Raw genomic sequence first — 16,897 nt, 5'->3', positions numbered from 1 at the left:
CAAACTTGAAAATCGAATTGGAGAGGAATTTGGCGGCACAGTCATAGGTGTACAAGGAATAGAGTCGGGGGCTGAGAACACAGCCTTGTGGGACACCGGTGTTGGGGATGTTCGTGGAGGAGGTGTTGTTGCCTTATCCTTACTGATTGTAGTCTGTGAGTTAGGAAGTTCAGGATCCAGTCACAGAGGGAGGTGCCGAGGCCCAGGCCACGGAGTTTGGGATGAGTTTCATGGGAATAATAGTGTTGAAGGCTGATAGTGTTGTAGTCAATAAATAGGAGTCTGACATGGACTCCTATTGACTAGTTATCTGGGTTTTTTCCGGGTCTTCTGGTTTCCTCCCACACTCCAAAGATATACAGGTTAGATTGATAGGCTATGCTAAATTGTCCCTTTGTATCCAAAGATGAGGGGATTGGCAGGGTAAATACATGGGGTTACAGGGATAGGGCCTGGGTAAGATGCTCTGTCAGAGAGTCGGTGCAGACTCAATGGGCCAAATGGCCTCCTTCTGCACTGTCGGAATTCAATAAATCTCCTTCCATTCTAAGGTCTTGCAGAATAAGATCGGAAAAAGCTAACATGACACCTCTGTGAAATGCAGACAGACACACAAAAATATTGCGCCACGATCTTTGCCCACATTTACTTCCTGGCCATCTTCCTCCAACCTCTTTGAGACTGCCTATTTCTTTCTCCCTCTCCTAATCTTGTAGCAAAACTTTCAGTAATATAATGAGACAAACTATTTTGTTGAAGATACTTAACCATAATGTTTATGATTGAACTGTAAGATTCTGTTTAATATACTGAATGACCCCTGGTCTGTGTGCTGAGGAGAGTGTTGTGTTACTTCTGTTTTGCTGCAATAAACATTCTTCATTTTACTTCATGCGTCATTGGGCGGCACAGTAGCACAGTGGTTAGCTGGGTGGCACAGTAGCACAGCGGTTGGCACTGCTGCTTCACAGCTCCAGGGACCTGGGTTCGATTCCCAGCTTGGGTCACTGTCTGTGTGAAGTTTGCACATTCTCCTCGTGTCTGCGTGGGTTTCCTCCACGTGCTCCAATTTCCTCGCACAGTGCAAAGATGTGCAGGTTGGGTGGATTGGCCGTGCTAAAATTGCCCCTTAGTGTCCTGAGGTATGTAGGTTAGAGGGATTAGTGGGGAAAATATGAAGGGGTATGGGAGTAGGGTGTGGGTGGGATTGTGGTCGGTGCAGACTCGATGGGCCGAATGGCCACTTTCTACACTGTAGGGTTTCTATGATTCTATGTCTAACCCTCCACATTAGGCTGTCTTCTGTGAGGGAGGAACTCAGAAATTCTGACCTGTGACTTAAAAATATTTCAAATTAATCAGCAAAGAAACTTCCTATCCTTCCTTTTAATGGCCTTAAAGAACAAGGCTACACAATGAAGTCCTAAAGTGATATTCAATTTACCGCTACGTAGGTTCTGCTTTTTCAACTTGTGTGCACTGGGAATGGAATTAATTTCACTTTCATACAATAAAAAGAATTATAAATTGCTAGGTCATTTCTAACTAAGAAAATGTCTCTACGGACACCAGCAAGCAGAGGTAAATCTCCTGTCAAATTCTATCACGAGTAATTGCATGTAAAGTTCAATCTAAAACTGTACTTTAATGCATTCCAACCAGCTTCCACGTGTCACCTGAAATATTTTTGAAGTATAGTTTTGTAAAAGTGTTACTATCTTTAGAACAATATTCATCCAAGGGATGTGGGCTTCACTGGCTAGCTCAGCATTCATTGCCCATCCCTAATTTTCTTTGAGATGATGATGGTGAGCTACTGTCTTGAACCGTTGTATTCCATGTGGTGTAGGTATACCCTCAGTTCTGTTTGGAAGGAAATTCCAGGACTCTGACCCAATGATGGTAAAAGAACAGCCAAATTATTTCCAAGTCAGTGTGGTGAATGACTTGGAGAGGGGTTTATCATGGAATCTACAGGAGGCCATTCAGCTCAAACTTGCACTGACAACAATCCCACCCAGGTTCTATTCCCGTAACCCCACGTCTTCATCCTGTTAAGACCCCTGACACTAAGGAGCAATTTAGCATGACCAACGAACCTAACTTGCACATCTTTGGACTGTGGGAGGAAACCGGAGCACCCGGAGGAAACCCACACGCACGCAGGGAGAATCACAGACAGTGACCCAAGCCGGGAAGAGGGTATTGTGAGGTAGTTAACTACTGTGTGTCACCATGCCAGTCCTAAAGCTTGCTACTAATAACTAGCAATCAAAATTTCTTGAAGCTACAGAATTGTTACATTTGAAATTCTGTGGCCAATTGCATGATTTCTAATGGCAGTAAGTGGCTTTGAACCACATGTATGACTCCCTGATCTCTGAGCAACTGGGTTTTGCATGTCCCACCCTCTGAATGACAGTGTGAAACACACTGCCTTTTTTTTTGGCTCAATGTCATAAAATCTGGAGAGAAAACCAATGTGTTTCTCTGGAAAGCTTTTCTCTCTGGTTTTCTCACTGGAGCCAACATACTGCCATTTTTTGGTAAGATTTAACCTCTTGTTTCCTGTGTTCCTTGATTGCTTCTGGAGTTTGCCTTATTCTCTATTCATTTAGCTTCAGTACTCTGAAGTCTATTCTCCATCACCTTTCACTGGGTCTGTTGCGCTGGCTTTCTTACAGATTAAATATTTCACATGCTGGCCTTCAATAAGAAAGCTATTTTTGGAAGTCATTTACACAGCAATGCTGGCATGCAACATTCAGAGACGTTGGGAAGGAAGTGGTTACTGTACACTTTGGACTGCTGAATTTTTATTTAAGTGCACTTAGGGAGCAGGATCTGTGAGCTACGTTGCTGTGCTCTGTCACTGATACAATCAGAGGTGCTTAGGAGGCATTTCAGCTTTCCTTCTTCACAAGGCATTTCTCTAAAACAGAAAGAGGTCCATCAGAAGAAACGATCGCTGGATTTAAAAAATGTGTCGAGACATACGTAGAGAGAAATTGGACCCCCTGTGTTAAAAAAGACAAATTTCACAGAGCGAAACCACAGCTGCTTAAAGGATGTTCGACTTGGGCAATCTTTCAAATCTTAGAATCCTACAGTGCAGAATGAGGCTAGTCAGCCCAGTCGATCTGCACTGACCACAATGCCACCCTATCCCCATTACCCTGTAGTTACCTTAGCTCGTCCTCCTTACATAAGGGGCAATTTAGCATGGCCAATGCACCTAACCGGCACGTCTTTGGACTATAGGAGAATACGGGAGCACCCAGAGGAAACCCACACAGACATGGGCAGAGCGTGTAAACTCCACACAGACAGTGACCCAAGCCAGGAATCAAACTCAGTTTCCCGGCGCTGTGTGGCAGTGATACTAACCACTGTGTCGCCGTGTTACTGGAGCTGACTTAAACAGGCGTTAGACCCTTTGCAGATGTTAACATGCTTCTTGCAAAAAGGAGGTTTGAGCTGGAGTATTGGCATGTCATCGCCAAGCCTGCCAAGATCACTGGCTTACTGAATTTACAGCTTGCTAACAAGACATGGGGGTGGGGAATTGGCCACATGGTTTAGCAACTTGGATTTATGAAATCAACTCAAGGTATATTTCAAACGTTAACTATAAGAAAAACTGTTCAAAAGGAATGGAACTAAAATTGAGGAAGTGAAGGAGCTGGGGGCAAGGTCTTTCTCTCTCAGTTCTGTTCAAGGTGGAGAAAGGCTGTAAAAATGGAGTAAACCGTAAGAAAACCAGCTCATCAGACCCAGCGAACAGTGATAGAAAATAGACTTCAGAATACTAAAGCTATAGAGAATAAGGTATGCTCCAGAAGAAATCAAAGAAGAAAGGAAACAGGAGGCTAAGTCACATCAAAAATGGCAATGTGTTGGTTCTGTTGAGAGAACCAGAGAAACACATTGGTCTTCTCTCAAATTCCTACGGCATTTAGCCAAAAAAAATCAAGGTGGTGTGTTTCGTGCTGTCATACACGGGGCTGGACCTCCCCACACAAAACCCTGCTCTTCAGAGATCAGGGCACCATCTTTAAAGGGTGCCCCAATCATAACCTGTGTAAACCTTCCCCCTAGCCCACCACGGGGATCCCAGGGTGCCTTTCCCAGCCCCAATCAGAGCCCGCATTTCATTTCCTTCCTCCAATCATCAGGCCCCTCCACCCCGATCATTGACCCCTTCACCCCTCCATCGACTGTTTGGGCCAGCACCAACCTTCAACCTCCCCTTGCCTTCCTCACTCTTTGGTAGCCAAGGCCAGGAATCCAGCCCAGAGAGCCAGGATGCAGTGCAGCAAAATGTTCAGTAATTTGACATAGGTAGTCAAGGAAAGTGAGTACATCTTCGAATGTCAAACCACCAATGTCAGACGTTGCTCAACGCACCACACCACATCATTCATCTCCCAACAATCTTTACTAATAGCAACTCAAACCAAACAGTCATAGCTTCACAATCAACGATACTTCATGGCCATCATTACTGAGACTAGGTTTCAATTCCGTGTTTTATTGATTGATTTGAAATGCCACCATTAGGCCAAGATGCAATTTGAACACATCTCCTCACAGCATTAGCCTGGACTTCTGAATCACTAGTCCAGTGACATTTCCGTATTGTCACCATCTCCTTGGAAGACCCCAGTGAAAATGCACAGCGACATTGAGTCAAGGCAATTTATTAATGGAGCCACAAATCCAATGCTCAGAAGATCCAGGTCAATATCTCGTACCTCATCCTCCTTCTCACTTCCAACTCATTCCACAGTCCTTTCTGATTTAAAAGCTGCACATGGCCTAAGCATGTGTGTCTTATCTTCGCCTTTCCCTGCACCACAACTCGAGCATTGCTTCATTCTGATACCAAGAAATGCAACCTGCCAAGTAGGCGTGGAAGAGCAAGGAGCTCTGTCACCTATGCTGAGCTGATGCAGTGTTGCCGGGTCTCGCTAGGGCCAGGGCTGTTTGACATTACCCTCCTTGGTCACCTGCCTTCTCTGCAGTTGAATATCAGCAGCCTTTCCCCAGCAGTACTGCAGACACTGGGGTAACACTGCTCAGGAGCAGTAGCACAGACAAAGGCGCACAGCAGACCCCCACTACAAATCTATTAGTTGATGGTTGTATGCAATGTGGCATGGTCTGATTTATTAGTTTGGTTTGGAATGTTTGTCACGTGATGACCTTTAATTTTGTATTGTTACCAAGTGGACACAGTGATAGTTAATGATAGAGAGGAGAGAAGATGTAGGACTAATGGTGAATGGAGAATTTGGGTTGCAGTTATTGCTACCACAGTTGAATGAGTTATTCCAACACAACAGGAGCTGAAAGGGGATGTCTACACTGCCCCCATCCTTCCTCTTCCACTCTCCTTTATCCTTTTCTTCTCTTCAACTTCCAGCTTCTGCTGCTGAGCTAGTCTCATTATAGCTGATGGCAAAGGCTGTGATATCAGTTAACCACAAATCTGGGCATGCACTCTGCTGGGTACTGTATGGCTCTTGCAGATCAGTCAAGATATCTGGAAGGGTTGTTTAAGCATCCCAGTGATCCAATTTTGCAGGGCAGCATGGCTTTTATTGAGTCCATGTTGCATACTTGTGCGTGGATTGCACACCAGAGCCATCAGCCATGGATTTGTCAAATGCAGACAATAAAACAGACTGCTGCAGAATGAAGGCCTCATGACAACTGCCAGATACCAAGTTTGACCTGTGTTACAGAGACAAGCAAGCTGTACTTAATCTTGACTCTCTTCCCTCTCAGCTCTGACAAGGGGTCATCTGGACTCGAAATGTTGGCTCTATTGTCTCTCTACAGATGCTGTCAGACCTGCTGAGATTTTCCAGCATTTTTGTGCCTTTGTTGCACTTAATTCCTCTCATCACCTGTGACACGTTACAGGTGACGAGAGGGCTGCTGAGAGGACTAAAGACTGCTACATAAGTTGCGGGTAATGTATTAGCATGGATTGGTTAACTAACAGAAAGCAAAGACTCGGGGTAAATGGATGTTTTTCTGGTTGGCGATCAGTGACTAGTGGTGGGCCTCAGGGGTCAGTGTTGGGACCGCAATTGTTTACAATTTACATAGATAATTTGGAGTTGGGGACCAAGTGTAGTGTGTCAAAATTTGCAGATGACACTAAGATGAGTGGCAGAGCAAAATGTGCAGAAAACACAAAGTCTGCAAAGGGATATAGATAGTCTAAGTGAGTGGGCGACAGTATGGCAGATGGAATGCTATGCTGGTAAATGTGAGGTCATCCATTCTGGTAGGAATAACAGCAAAATGCACTATTATTTAAATGGTAAAAAAATTGCAGCATGCTGCTGTGCAGAGGGACCTGGGTGTCCTTGTGCAGGAATTTCAAGGAGTTGGTTTGCAGGTACAGCAGGTAATTAAGAAGGCAAATGGAATTTTGTCCTTCATTGCTAGAGGGATGGAGTTTAAAAACAGTGAGGTTATGTTGCAGCTGTATAAGGTGCTGGTGAGGCCACACCTGGAATACTGTGTATAGTTTTTGTCTCCTTACTTGAGAAAGGATATACTGGCACTGGAGAGGGTGCAGAGGAGATTCACCAGGGTGATTCGGAGTTGAGAGGGTTGGCTTATGAGAAGAGACTGAGTAGACTGGGGCTATATTCATTGTAATTCAGAAGAATGAGGGGAGATCTTATAGAAACATATAAGATTATGAAGGGGATAGATAAAATAGAAGCAGGGAAGTTGTTTCCACTAGCGGGTGAAACTAGAACTAAGGGGCATAGTCGCAAAATAAGGGGGAACAGATTTAGGACTGAGTTGAGGAGGAACTTCTTCACACACAGGGTTGTGAATCTGTGGAATTCCCTGCCCAGTGAAACAGTTGAGGCTACCTCATTGAATGTTTTTAAGGCAAGGATAGATACATTTTTGAACGGTGAAGGAATTAAGGTGAGCAGGGGGATAAGAGGAGCTCAGTCCACAAAAAGATCAGCCATGATCTTATTGAATGGCAGAGCAGGCTGGAGGGGCCAGATGGCCTAGTTCTTATGTTCTTATGTCATATTAATGACTATTTACAGCATAACAATAAATCAATTCTGTGTTTCAGGCCAGAATTCCATTGTTAATTTTTAGGAGAGCGACAACATGGCTATTAGCATCTCCTTCAGTATAAGGCATTTCAATTTTTCCCTCTTTTGTAATAGTTCTGGTTGGGGAAGCAGTGCGCACGCACATCCTCTGCATTCTTTGATGATAAAGAGTCTGTATAATGAGGCAAGAGATTCCACACGCTAAGTGAAAAGTTCTTTTGTTTGTGTAACTACTAGCAGTAGTTTCCAGAATGAAGGTTCAAACTTGTGGCCGTGTGACTTGCAGCACTGATCCCTTGTTGCTTCAGCAGAAAAATTCATTTCAAAAAAATAGCAATAAGAATAAAATTTGAATTTCTTTTCATGCCCCAGGAAGTCAACACCTGCACATTGCCACATATCAGCTGACATTGAGGGAGTGGAACCCTTTCTCCTGTGGAACATGGAAAATCTCAGAATTTATATGTGGCACCCGCAAAGTGACATGCTTTCAGGTCAACGTCACTCTGCACCAATCAGAAACCTGCAATCCTCTGAAAGCCACACATTCGCTGCATCTGCTAATCTATAGTGAGAGAGAGAGAGAGAGAGTGAAGTGTACTCGGGTCTCCTTGAATAGAGAGCCTTGGTGATGTCACTTATGCAGCAGCAAGTGGCAAACAAGGAAATGTTTCCATCCTGGAACATGCCAGATGCATAGAAGTTCATTTCTCCTCTTCTCTTCACAGCCACTGGCAGTGTAATCCTTGCCTTGCTCAGAGATTGGCTGCTGCAAGGGACAGATTTCAGGGAGCGCATTTTTACTGAAAGGCAGATGTCTGACTTATTGTTCGGGTAGCATTGTGCATGTGGGGCTGATGGCCTCCTGCTGACAGCTCTTTGTTCCCCTCTTCTATCCCCTTTCCGATAGTTTGTCCTGTTCTGTTTGGGCCCTGCTGATTCACCCAGTCATGGAATATTCCAAAGGGAATTCCTACTTTTGCACCTATAATCTGGAAGCAAATGGCTTGTGTAGAAGTTTGAAGTCAGGACTAATCCCTTCAACACATTCCACCCTATTTCCCACAGGCTTTAGCAGCTTTAATACCTGGAAAGCACCAGACTTGTCATGACAGACAGTAGAAAGCATTGGATAAGTAACTTAAAAGTAGTTAGAAATCTCTAAGTAGCACTGGTGGGTCTTTCTTACTGCTAAATGCATTCTCTACAATTTGGAGAATCACAGAATCTGTACAGTGCAAAAGGAGGCCATTTGGCCCATCGAGCCTGCACCAGCTGTCCGATAAAGCATCCTACCCAGGCCCTATCCCCATAACCTCATACATTTACCATGGCTAATCCCCCTCACCTACACATCTTTGGACACTAAGGGGCAATTTAGCATGGCTAGTCAACCTAACGTGCACATCTTTGGACTGTGGGAGGAAACCGGAGCACCCAGAGGAACCCACGCAGGCATGGGGAGAATGTGCAAACTCCACACAGACAATCATAAGAGTCCCTGGCACTTGTGAGGCAGAAGTGCTAACCACTGTGACACCATGCCACGCTCAATCTGTGGTGCTTGACTAAGAACTGGTGTTGGCTGGAAAGTTGAGTTCCAAAACAGCAGAGATAGTGTCAAATCAGTATTATATGCTGACTATGCTGCCTAACCTGGTGGAAGATATCTCAACATGTGCGAATGCCTTCATCAATATGGCATGCCAGCACAATCCCCATGAAAACTCAAAAATAAGCAATTCACCAAGGATTCTTCGACAGCACGTTCCTAACCTGTGACCTTTGCTGTCCAGGAGGATAAAGGGGAGAAGATGCATGGGAACAGCACCACTGGCATGTTCTCTTCCAAACCACACATCTTCACTTGGAGGAGAAGTGTCACTGGGTCAAAATCCTGGAACCCCCTCCCCAACAGCAATGTGGATGTACCTACACCACACAGACTGTAGTGATTCAAAAAGGCAGCGCACCACCATCTACTCAAAGGCAATTAAGGAAGGGCAATAAAATACTGGCTTATCCAGCGAAGCCCACATCCCGTGAAAGAATAAAAATGTTTTTATACTATGGACACCATTCTGAGTTTCTAAGACTGCTCATAAACAGCCAAATGTAAAGATGCTAAGTTCCAAATGTTCTGCCATTGTGTCTGAACACAGTAAAACGTCTGACAACACCAGGTTTAAGTCCAACCAATTTATTGATAGTAAACTCACTAGCTTTCGAGGGGATTCCCTCTTCTCCAGGTGAATGGAGAGTTCTGGCTTCAGACAGAGCATATAAAGCACAGACAGTTTACAGATTACTGATTAGAATGCGAATCCTTACACCTAACCTGCTGTTCAAGACCTAAAGTGGCCGACAATGTGAGTGGAAGGAGCACTGATCACAGGTTACAGAGATGTGTATTGTCTCCAGACAGTACAGTAAGTGAGGTTTTGCAAACCCAGGCAAGTCACGGGGGTTACAGATAGTGCGACATGAACCCAAGATCCCTGTTGAGACCGTCCTCACGTGTGCGGAACTTGGCTATCAGTCTCTGCTCAGCGACTCTGCGCTGTCGTGTGTCGTGAAGGCTGCCTTGGAGAATGCTTACCCGAAGGTAGGCATTCTCCGAGGCGGCTAATTACTAATTAGCCATTACTAATTAGGCCATTCTAATTACTGATTCGCATTCTAATCAGTAATCTGTAAACTGACTGTGCTTTATATGCTCTGTCTGAGGCCAGAACTCTCCATTCACCTGAAGAAGAGGGAATCCTCTCGAAAGCTAGTGAGTTTACTATCAAATAAATCGGTTGGACTTAAACCTGGTGTTGTCAGACTTTTTACTGTGTTTCCCCCAGTCCAACGCCGGCATATCCATATCATTGTGTCTGAATCCAGTGCCTCTTCACAGCTCTCAAAAATGCCTGCAAATGTGTCATGGACAATGATTTACTTATAACTGAAAGGCACAGACTATGCTTAAGTAGGTTGAAGGTGAACAGTATCATTTGGCTGGGGTGCATTCATTATCCCATTTTACATTGCTCTTTATTTACCTTATTTTGTCTTCTTTGTCTTCTTCTCAGGCGCAAGAACTCTTTGTGCTGGCGTGATACAAAATTTACCGCAGCGTATTCCAACAAAGCAGAAAACACGAAGAGAAGACAAACTGCCATCCAAATATCAATAGCTTTGACATATGAAACCTGCATGAAAACACAACAATGCTTTAGGAAGGGGTAATGCGAGCAATTAAATTGAGAATATTTCTCCTGAAATCAATCTACCCATTCCAATTTTAGATTTCATGTACCACCCAGTTCCTTTGGGAACAGATGCTAAGAGTAAATGGGACCATTGCTTACGCACTTTGAAATGAAGTGAGAAGAGCAGACATTAGCTGATGCTATTAAATATTCATTATTACTAGTTTTTGTCTACGTGCGACTTGACTTACACACGGGGTCATATTTTTCAGAGCACTAACATAGCAACATGTCCAAGAGGCACCCCTGAACATGGTCACAACAAAAAAATTACATTAGGCAGGTCTGCCAAAGCCAGGGCAAAATAGGGCTTAAAGTCATCAGCAACCAAAGCTACCTGTAATTTTTTTTATTCATTTGTGGGTGTCACTGGCTGGCCAGCATTTAGTGCCCATCCCTAGTTGTCCTTGGAGATCAGTTGAGAGTCAAACACATTGCCGTGGCTCTGGACTCACTTGTAAGCCAGACCAGGTAAGGACGGCAGATTTCATTCTCTAAAAGTACATTAGTGAGCCAGATGGGTTTTTCTGACAATCGACAATGGTTTCACGGTCATCAGTAGATTCTTAATTCCAGATTTATTTAAAATTTGAATTCAAATTCCACCATCTTCTGTGGTGAGATTTGAACCCTTGTCCCCAGAACAACAGCTGAGTTTCTGGATTAATAGTGTAGCGATAATACTACTAGGCCATCATCTTCCAAGGAAGGTACCATGCTGGCAAAGAACATCAGAAAAGAGAGGTTCATGTACCATCCACAATTTGTCCTTGATTCTCATTATCATAATTACAATGGATTGTGGCCACCAATCCATGTCTCTACACATAGGCTTTTGGAATTTGATAAGCTCAATGAGGTGGGAGTTAGTAGCGTGGCGACACAAGTCACTATGGCTGTAGTATTAGTGTGGATTCTTGCTCATCTCTTGACTCCACACTGAGGAAATTAGAAAAGGGCCCTTCAAGCCAGTAAGATCTTCCAGTCTCGCTTTAGCTGACACCCCATGGCGTGGTCCCCAACAGTGGGATGGGTAAGCCTTGCAAAACATCATAGATATTGGCAGAACTGGAAGATCCCATCAGCAGGAAGAGACAGAATCGCCCGCCTCTAGCTACAGCTTTTTATCCCACACAATCTCCAATGGTTTCTTCGATAGTTGCCAATTAAGTTGTTGGAGAGAGCCTGAAAAGGGAACAATACTTTTACTTCACATCAGTTCTGGCAAAGTGTCCAGGAATTACCTTTATTTCTAGTGACCACTGAAAAGAAAATAATCAGAGCATCGGCAGAAATCGGGATCGGGCCTTTCTGATGCAACTTATCAGTGTTACCACTGTTTTACAAATGGGTACAACAATGGTGAACTTAGATACTAAATCTGTCGAGAAAGAGTATTCAATTGATCTCAATCAGTTTGTCAGCAGACACAATTGTTCCATGATCTAACTTGCTTTGATAGTGGTCAGAAAATCAGAAGGACGTGACTCAGAATGGCTGACGTTGCAAAAGAGATCATTCTTTGATCTGGCTATCCCAGTGGGCAGTGGTTCCTGCAGATTGTGGAATCACACATAATATCCACTCCCAACACTTGTAACTCTTCACCGTAAAATTATGCCACAATTGTTTCACCATTGGATTTCTATAATTGGACTTCTTTCTCTCTCTCTAAATTTTCAATATTCAGTACCATGCTTAACTCCTGCTTGTTTAATACATGTATTTTGTGGTGTTTGATTAATCTGAATCTTGAATGAAAAGTCCAAGGATTTTCTGCTTTCGCAGTTATAGAGAAAATGAAATACAGCAGCCAATAATCATAGGAGCCAGTTGATATTTTGCATTGATTATATACTGGATGAAGCAACTCTATATGTTCGCCAATATTTGAGATATGCTGCAGTTGACTGTAATATTCTAAGGTGAGTGTTATTCATTATTATTCACAGAACAATTGGTTTTTGTAACTTCTGTTTTTTTAACCAACAGCAGTCATTGAGATTCTCTTCAAAGAATGAAGAACAAAGAAAATTACAGTACAGAAACAGGCCCTTTGGCCCTCCAAACCTGCCTGTCTGAACTAAAGGCCCTCCCCTTCCAGGACCATACCCCTCTCTTCCTGTCCTATTCATGTATTTTCCTAGTGTGCAGTGTGGTAGTCAAAAATAACAATAACTTGTATTTCTATGTCACATGTAAGACATCAAATAATCTCCAGTGCAAATGGTATTGCATTGTACACATTCACTGGGTTCTAAAATTCTTCAGCTAAGATACTTTCTGCAAAACACAAGTCTCAAGAAACACCTCTCAAGCCTATGTCTGCTCAGTAGCATCCACAGAGCTTTAGCCCAGCAGTGGGTGAGATTCCTGGGAATGCATAAGCCTTTCCAACAAAATTGTCTTAAAATATAGACAAAGAGCTAATAGAGCAATCATACCTAATCAAATTTGAAAAGAACCTTGGGTTTTATTGACGTAAAGTTAGAAAAATGTGCATGCGGCAAGGTACAGAGGAATTCAATGCAAATGGCTAAAGGTGAGTTTGACCAATATTGATAACCTGGCCATATTGTGTGACTCTGTGCGCCACTGAAGGGTGAAACATTCTAAAGCATCTGCAGACACATTAGCAAAATGGTGGCAAGCCAGGCAGATGGACAACTATTTACTGTTCTTTCTCCAGCAGAGAGAGAATGTATAGACACGGCGCAGATTATATATGACTCCCATTCATTGATGTTGTCTGCTTCCCGCTGCCTTGGAAAAGCAGCCAGCATAATTAAGGACCCCATGCACCTCGGACATACTCTCTTCTACCTTCTTCCATCAGCGAAAAGATATAAAAGTCTGAGGTCACGTACCAGCTGATTTAAGGACAGCTTCTTCCCAGCTGCCATCAGACTTTTGAATAGTCTGCTTCATTTTAAGTTGATCTTTCTCTATACCCTCGCTATGAATGCAACACTACATTCTGCACCCTCTCCTTTTCTTCTCTATGAATGGTATGCTTTGTCTGTATAGCGAGCAAGATACAATACTTTTCACTGTATACCAATACATGTGACAATAATAAATCAAATCAAGTCAAATCCCAGCTCTCTTATATCCATAAGCAAGCCAGCAAGAGGTATCTAGCAGAGGTAAATCCAGAAAGGAAAGTCAAAAGAATTTTGCTTGCAGCAGCGATTATGAATATTACAGGAGAGCTTATATTTTTCACTGTGGACTAATACGTATGAAATAATAAATCCAATCAAATTGAAGTTAATGTAAATGGAAAAATGGAAACCAAGGAATGTGTCAGAGTCTGAATGGACTGTCACTGCTGATCGTTTCATGAAGTTAAACAAAGGTTTGCACTTACAGAGCACCCTCCAGGACCACAGGATGTCCCAAAGCACTTGACATCCAATTAGGTCTTTTGAAGTATAATTAATGTGAGAAGAACATTATGTACAGCTGGACCCCACAGACAACAAATTGACAATGACCATGATAATCTGCTATTCAGTGATGTTTTTATTGAGGAACACACATGGGCCAAACCCTTCCCTCCTTCCCACCTTCTTCAAAATAGTGCCATGGGATTGTTTGCATCCACCTGTGAGGGCAAATGTAACATGTAGTTGAACCAACAGATGGCACTTCCAACAGTGCACATTCCTGCAGCACTGGACCGTCAGCCTCGATTCTTGAGCTTAAGCCCAGTGGATGTATTCTGAGATAAAAGCTTAATACCAGCTTCACAACGAAATACCCTATTTTAGCCAAGACTGCGAGTGGAGGTAGATTTTCGTATTCACTGTGTGGACAATGGTCCAATGCCTGATCAACCAAATCATAGAAAACTTGCCTTGTTTCAGTCCATTAATTTCAGGCAATGAGGATGAATGAAATGATCAGATTTTTTTACTTTCTAACTAAGCCTCACAACATCAGAAATGAAAAACAAACATTGCCTATCGAAAATTCGACTTCCAGTTGCCTCTCATTACTGAAATTCTTTGTATTATTTTCCTGAAATGCAGAACTACACAACGAGTGTCACCAGCAATAATAAGCTATAGCCTCTCAATAATTTGACATCTAGTTTACTTTTGATTCTTTCGCCAAAAAAATGAGTTATGAATGCCATCTGACAGACCTTCTAAGTTTTGTTATTAGTGCCACAAGTAGGCTTTAATTAACACTGCAATGAAGTTGCAGTGAAAATCCCTAATTGCCATACCCAGGCGCTTGCTCAGGTACGCTAAGGGAGAATTTAGCATGGCCAATCCACCCACCCAGCACATCTTTCAGACTGTGGGAGGAAACTGAAACACCTGGAGGAAACCCACACAGCATAAGGAGAACGTGCAGACTCCACACAGACAGTTACGCAAGCCAGGAATCAAATCTGCATCCCTGGCGCTCTGAGGCAGCAGTGCTAACCACTGTGCCACCGTGCTGCTTAGGTGAGGAAGAGGAATTACAAATGTTATGGAAGGCCCTAATTGAATATGGTTTGCTTGGTAAAAAATAGTACAATTCAAATTACAGTCTCGACGCACACTACAATAATTTTTGGATTGTTCAGTTCAGTGCCACTCCCCGTTAATGGATTTCACATCTCCTATGATCGGTAGTTCATTTGGTTCTGGCCAATATCTAGATAAATATCATAATAATACATGCATTGTAACAGATAACATGGCCAAGGGGGATGGTATTATCATGTAATACAGATACGAATATATTCCTGAGCTTTCTACATACATGAGATGATCCTGAAAATTAGTATTTTTAACTTTTGTTCTTGTGTTAATGCTTAGTTCTACAGAGATGGGTCCATGCCAAACTCTGACACATAGGGTCCTGCTATGCCACAAAGCTGAGGTTCCTTTCTGCCTCTTGACATGTAATATCACAGAGCCATTTGGATTGTTTATAAAACAACCATATCATCTCAGCTAGCAGGTAGATTTCTGATCATCTTCTGTCTAACAGTGTTCTGTGTAGTGCAAAAAGTACATTTTATAATATATAAGCAGGTTTTTTCTCTTTGAAATCTAGAGAGAACATAAAAACGTAAAGAACAGGATTCATTTGAAAGCAATGGAAAATATGACGGCTCCTTTATTTTAATTGCCTATCTCCTCAAATGACTTGATTATGTTCAAGAATTCTATAATTTAAAGCAACTCATTATGACATTTCTCAATAACCCAGGCTGGCTAGGGAACTGGAAATCGGCTGCAATCTTCTCTGTGATAATTCTTTTGAAGTGTTTTAATGAAAAACTGCAGGGAAGGTTTAGCAATATAAATTTCTCAGTGCTCAAATCAGTTACTTCACATCTCCACAGTCAAAGCTCAATTTTAAATTTATTCAGAGTACAGAGCTGAGAAAAAACACTGCTCCTCCTTTCAATTCCGACTTTGTTTACATCTCACCAAAATGGATGCAGGGAAAGGTCCACATAGTTTGAAATTGTAACACAGTATCTCATGGGAATTCACCGACAACTCAACACATCCCTCAGCTCTGCATCAACGTTAATCACATGTTGAAAGGCCCATAAAATCAAGTGCAGCAAAACGATTAGCACTGCTGCCTCACAACTCAATATCTGCCTTAGGTGCCTGCCTGTGTGGAGAGATAGTTTGCGGATAAGGGGTGAACTTTTCAGAACTGACAAATTTCTTCACCCTGAGAGTGGCGAATCTATGGAATTCACCACCACAGAAAGTAGTTGAGGCCAAAACACTCTGTGATTTCAAAAAGAAATTAGATACAACTCTTGGGATCAAGAAATATGGGGAAAATGTGGGATCAGATATTGAATTTGATGAATAGCCATGATCCAAGTGAATGACAGAGCAGGCTCTAAGGGCCAATGGCCAATTCTTCTTCAGTTTTCTATATTTCTATGAGTTTGCATGTTCTCCCCATGTCTACATGGGTTTCCTCCCCCACTCCAAAGATGTGCAGGTTAGCTGGATTTGTCTTGGTAAATTCTCCCTTAGTGTCCCAAGATGTGCAAATTAAGGAGATTAGCAGGGTAGATAAATGGGATTTCGGGGATAGGGCCTGGGTGGATGCTCTGTCAGATAGATGATGCAGACTCAACGGACCAAATGGTTGATCTGAGCCTTTTAGGGAACATATTCTGTCATGAGAATACAACGGGGGCTTCAATCTGAGATCGGTTTGCACAATACTAATATTTATTAATTAAAGTAAAAAACTAGATCATGTCCAAAACTGACATCCTTCAGATGATGACTCTGAGAATGGTCTCGAAAAACCTTTCAGTTTGCTGGGTATTAAAATTAGATTACAGTTGCCCCATGTCTCTGGGTACGTGCAATCACTAGACAGCTTGTGCCCAGGGATTCACCAGCTTCTAAACTGAGCACAGATTGCAAATACAAATTTCTTATATGCATAGAGTGTTCACTCAAGAGGAATCCTCTGCGTTCATCCCAAAAGCACTTCCATATCATCTCACATCACTTTGAGATGACTGCGAGAAGCATCTGGTGATGTAAT

At 42.8% G+C, this 16,897-nt stretch overlaps 1 protein-coding gene across 3 annotated transcripts in view; it reads right to left on the bottom strand.

The window, feature by feature from the left end:
• Nucleotides 1–16,897, bottom strand: part of glra2 (glycine receptor, alpha 2) — a 180,157-nt gene that overhangs the window by 27,935 nt on the left and 135,325 nt on the right. For all 3 annotated transcript variants that reach the window (XM_080203305.1, XM_080203306.1, XM_080203307.1), the window contains exon 8: nt 10,151–10,300. In XM_080203305.1, coding sequence (XP_080059431.1) covers nt 10,151–10,300 — 150 coding nt within the window. The remainder of the gene's footprint in view (nt 1–10,150; nt 10,301–16,897) is intronic.

This window comes from Carcharhinus amblyrhynchos, chromosome 15 (assembly GCF_965287045.1).
Source record: "Carcharhinus amblyrhynchos chromosome 15, sCarAmb.v2.hapA, whole genome shotgun sequence".
Classification (NCBI taxonomy): Eukaryota; Metazoa; Chordata; class Chondrichthyes; order Carcharhiniformes; family Carcharhinidae; genus Carcharhinus; species Carcharhinus amblyrhynchos.
Note: the sequence above shows the minus strand (reverse complement) of the source record. Positions and strands in the feature narration are given on the sequence as shown.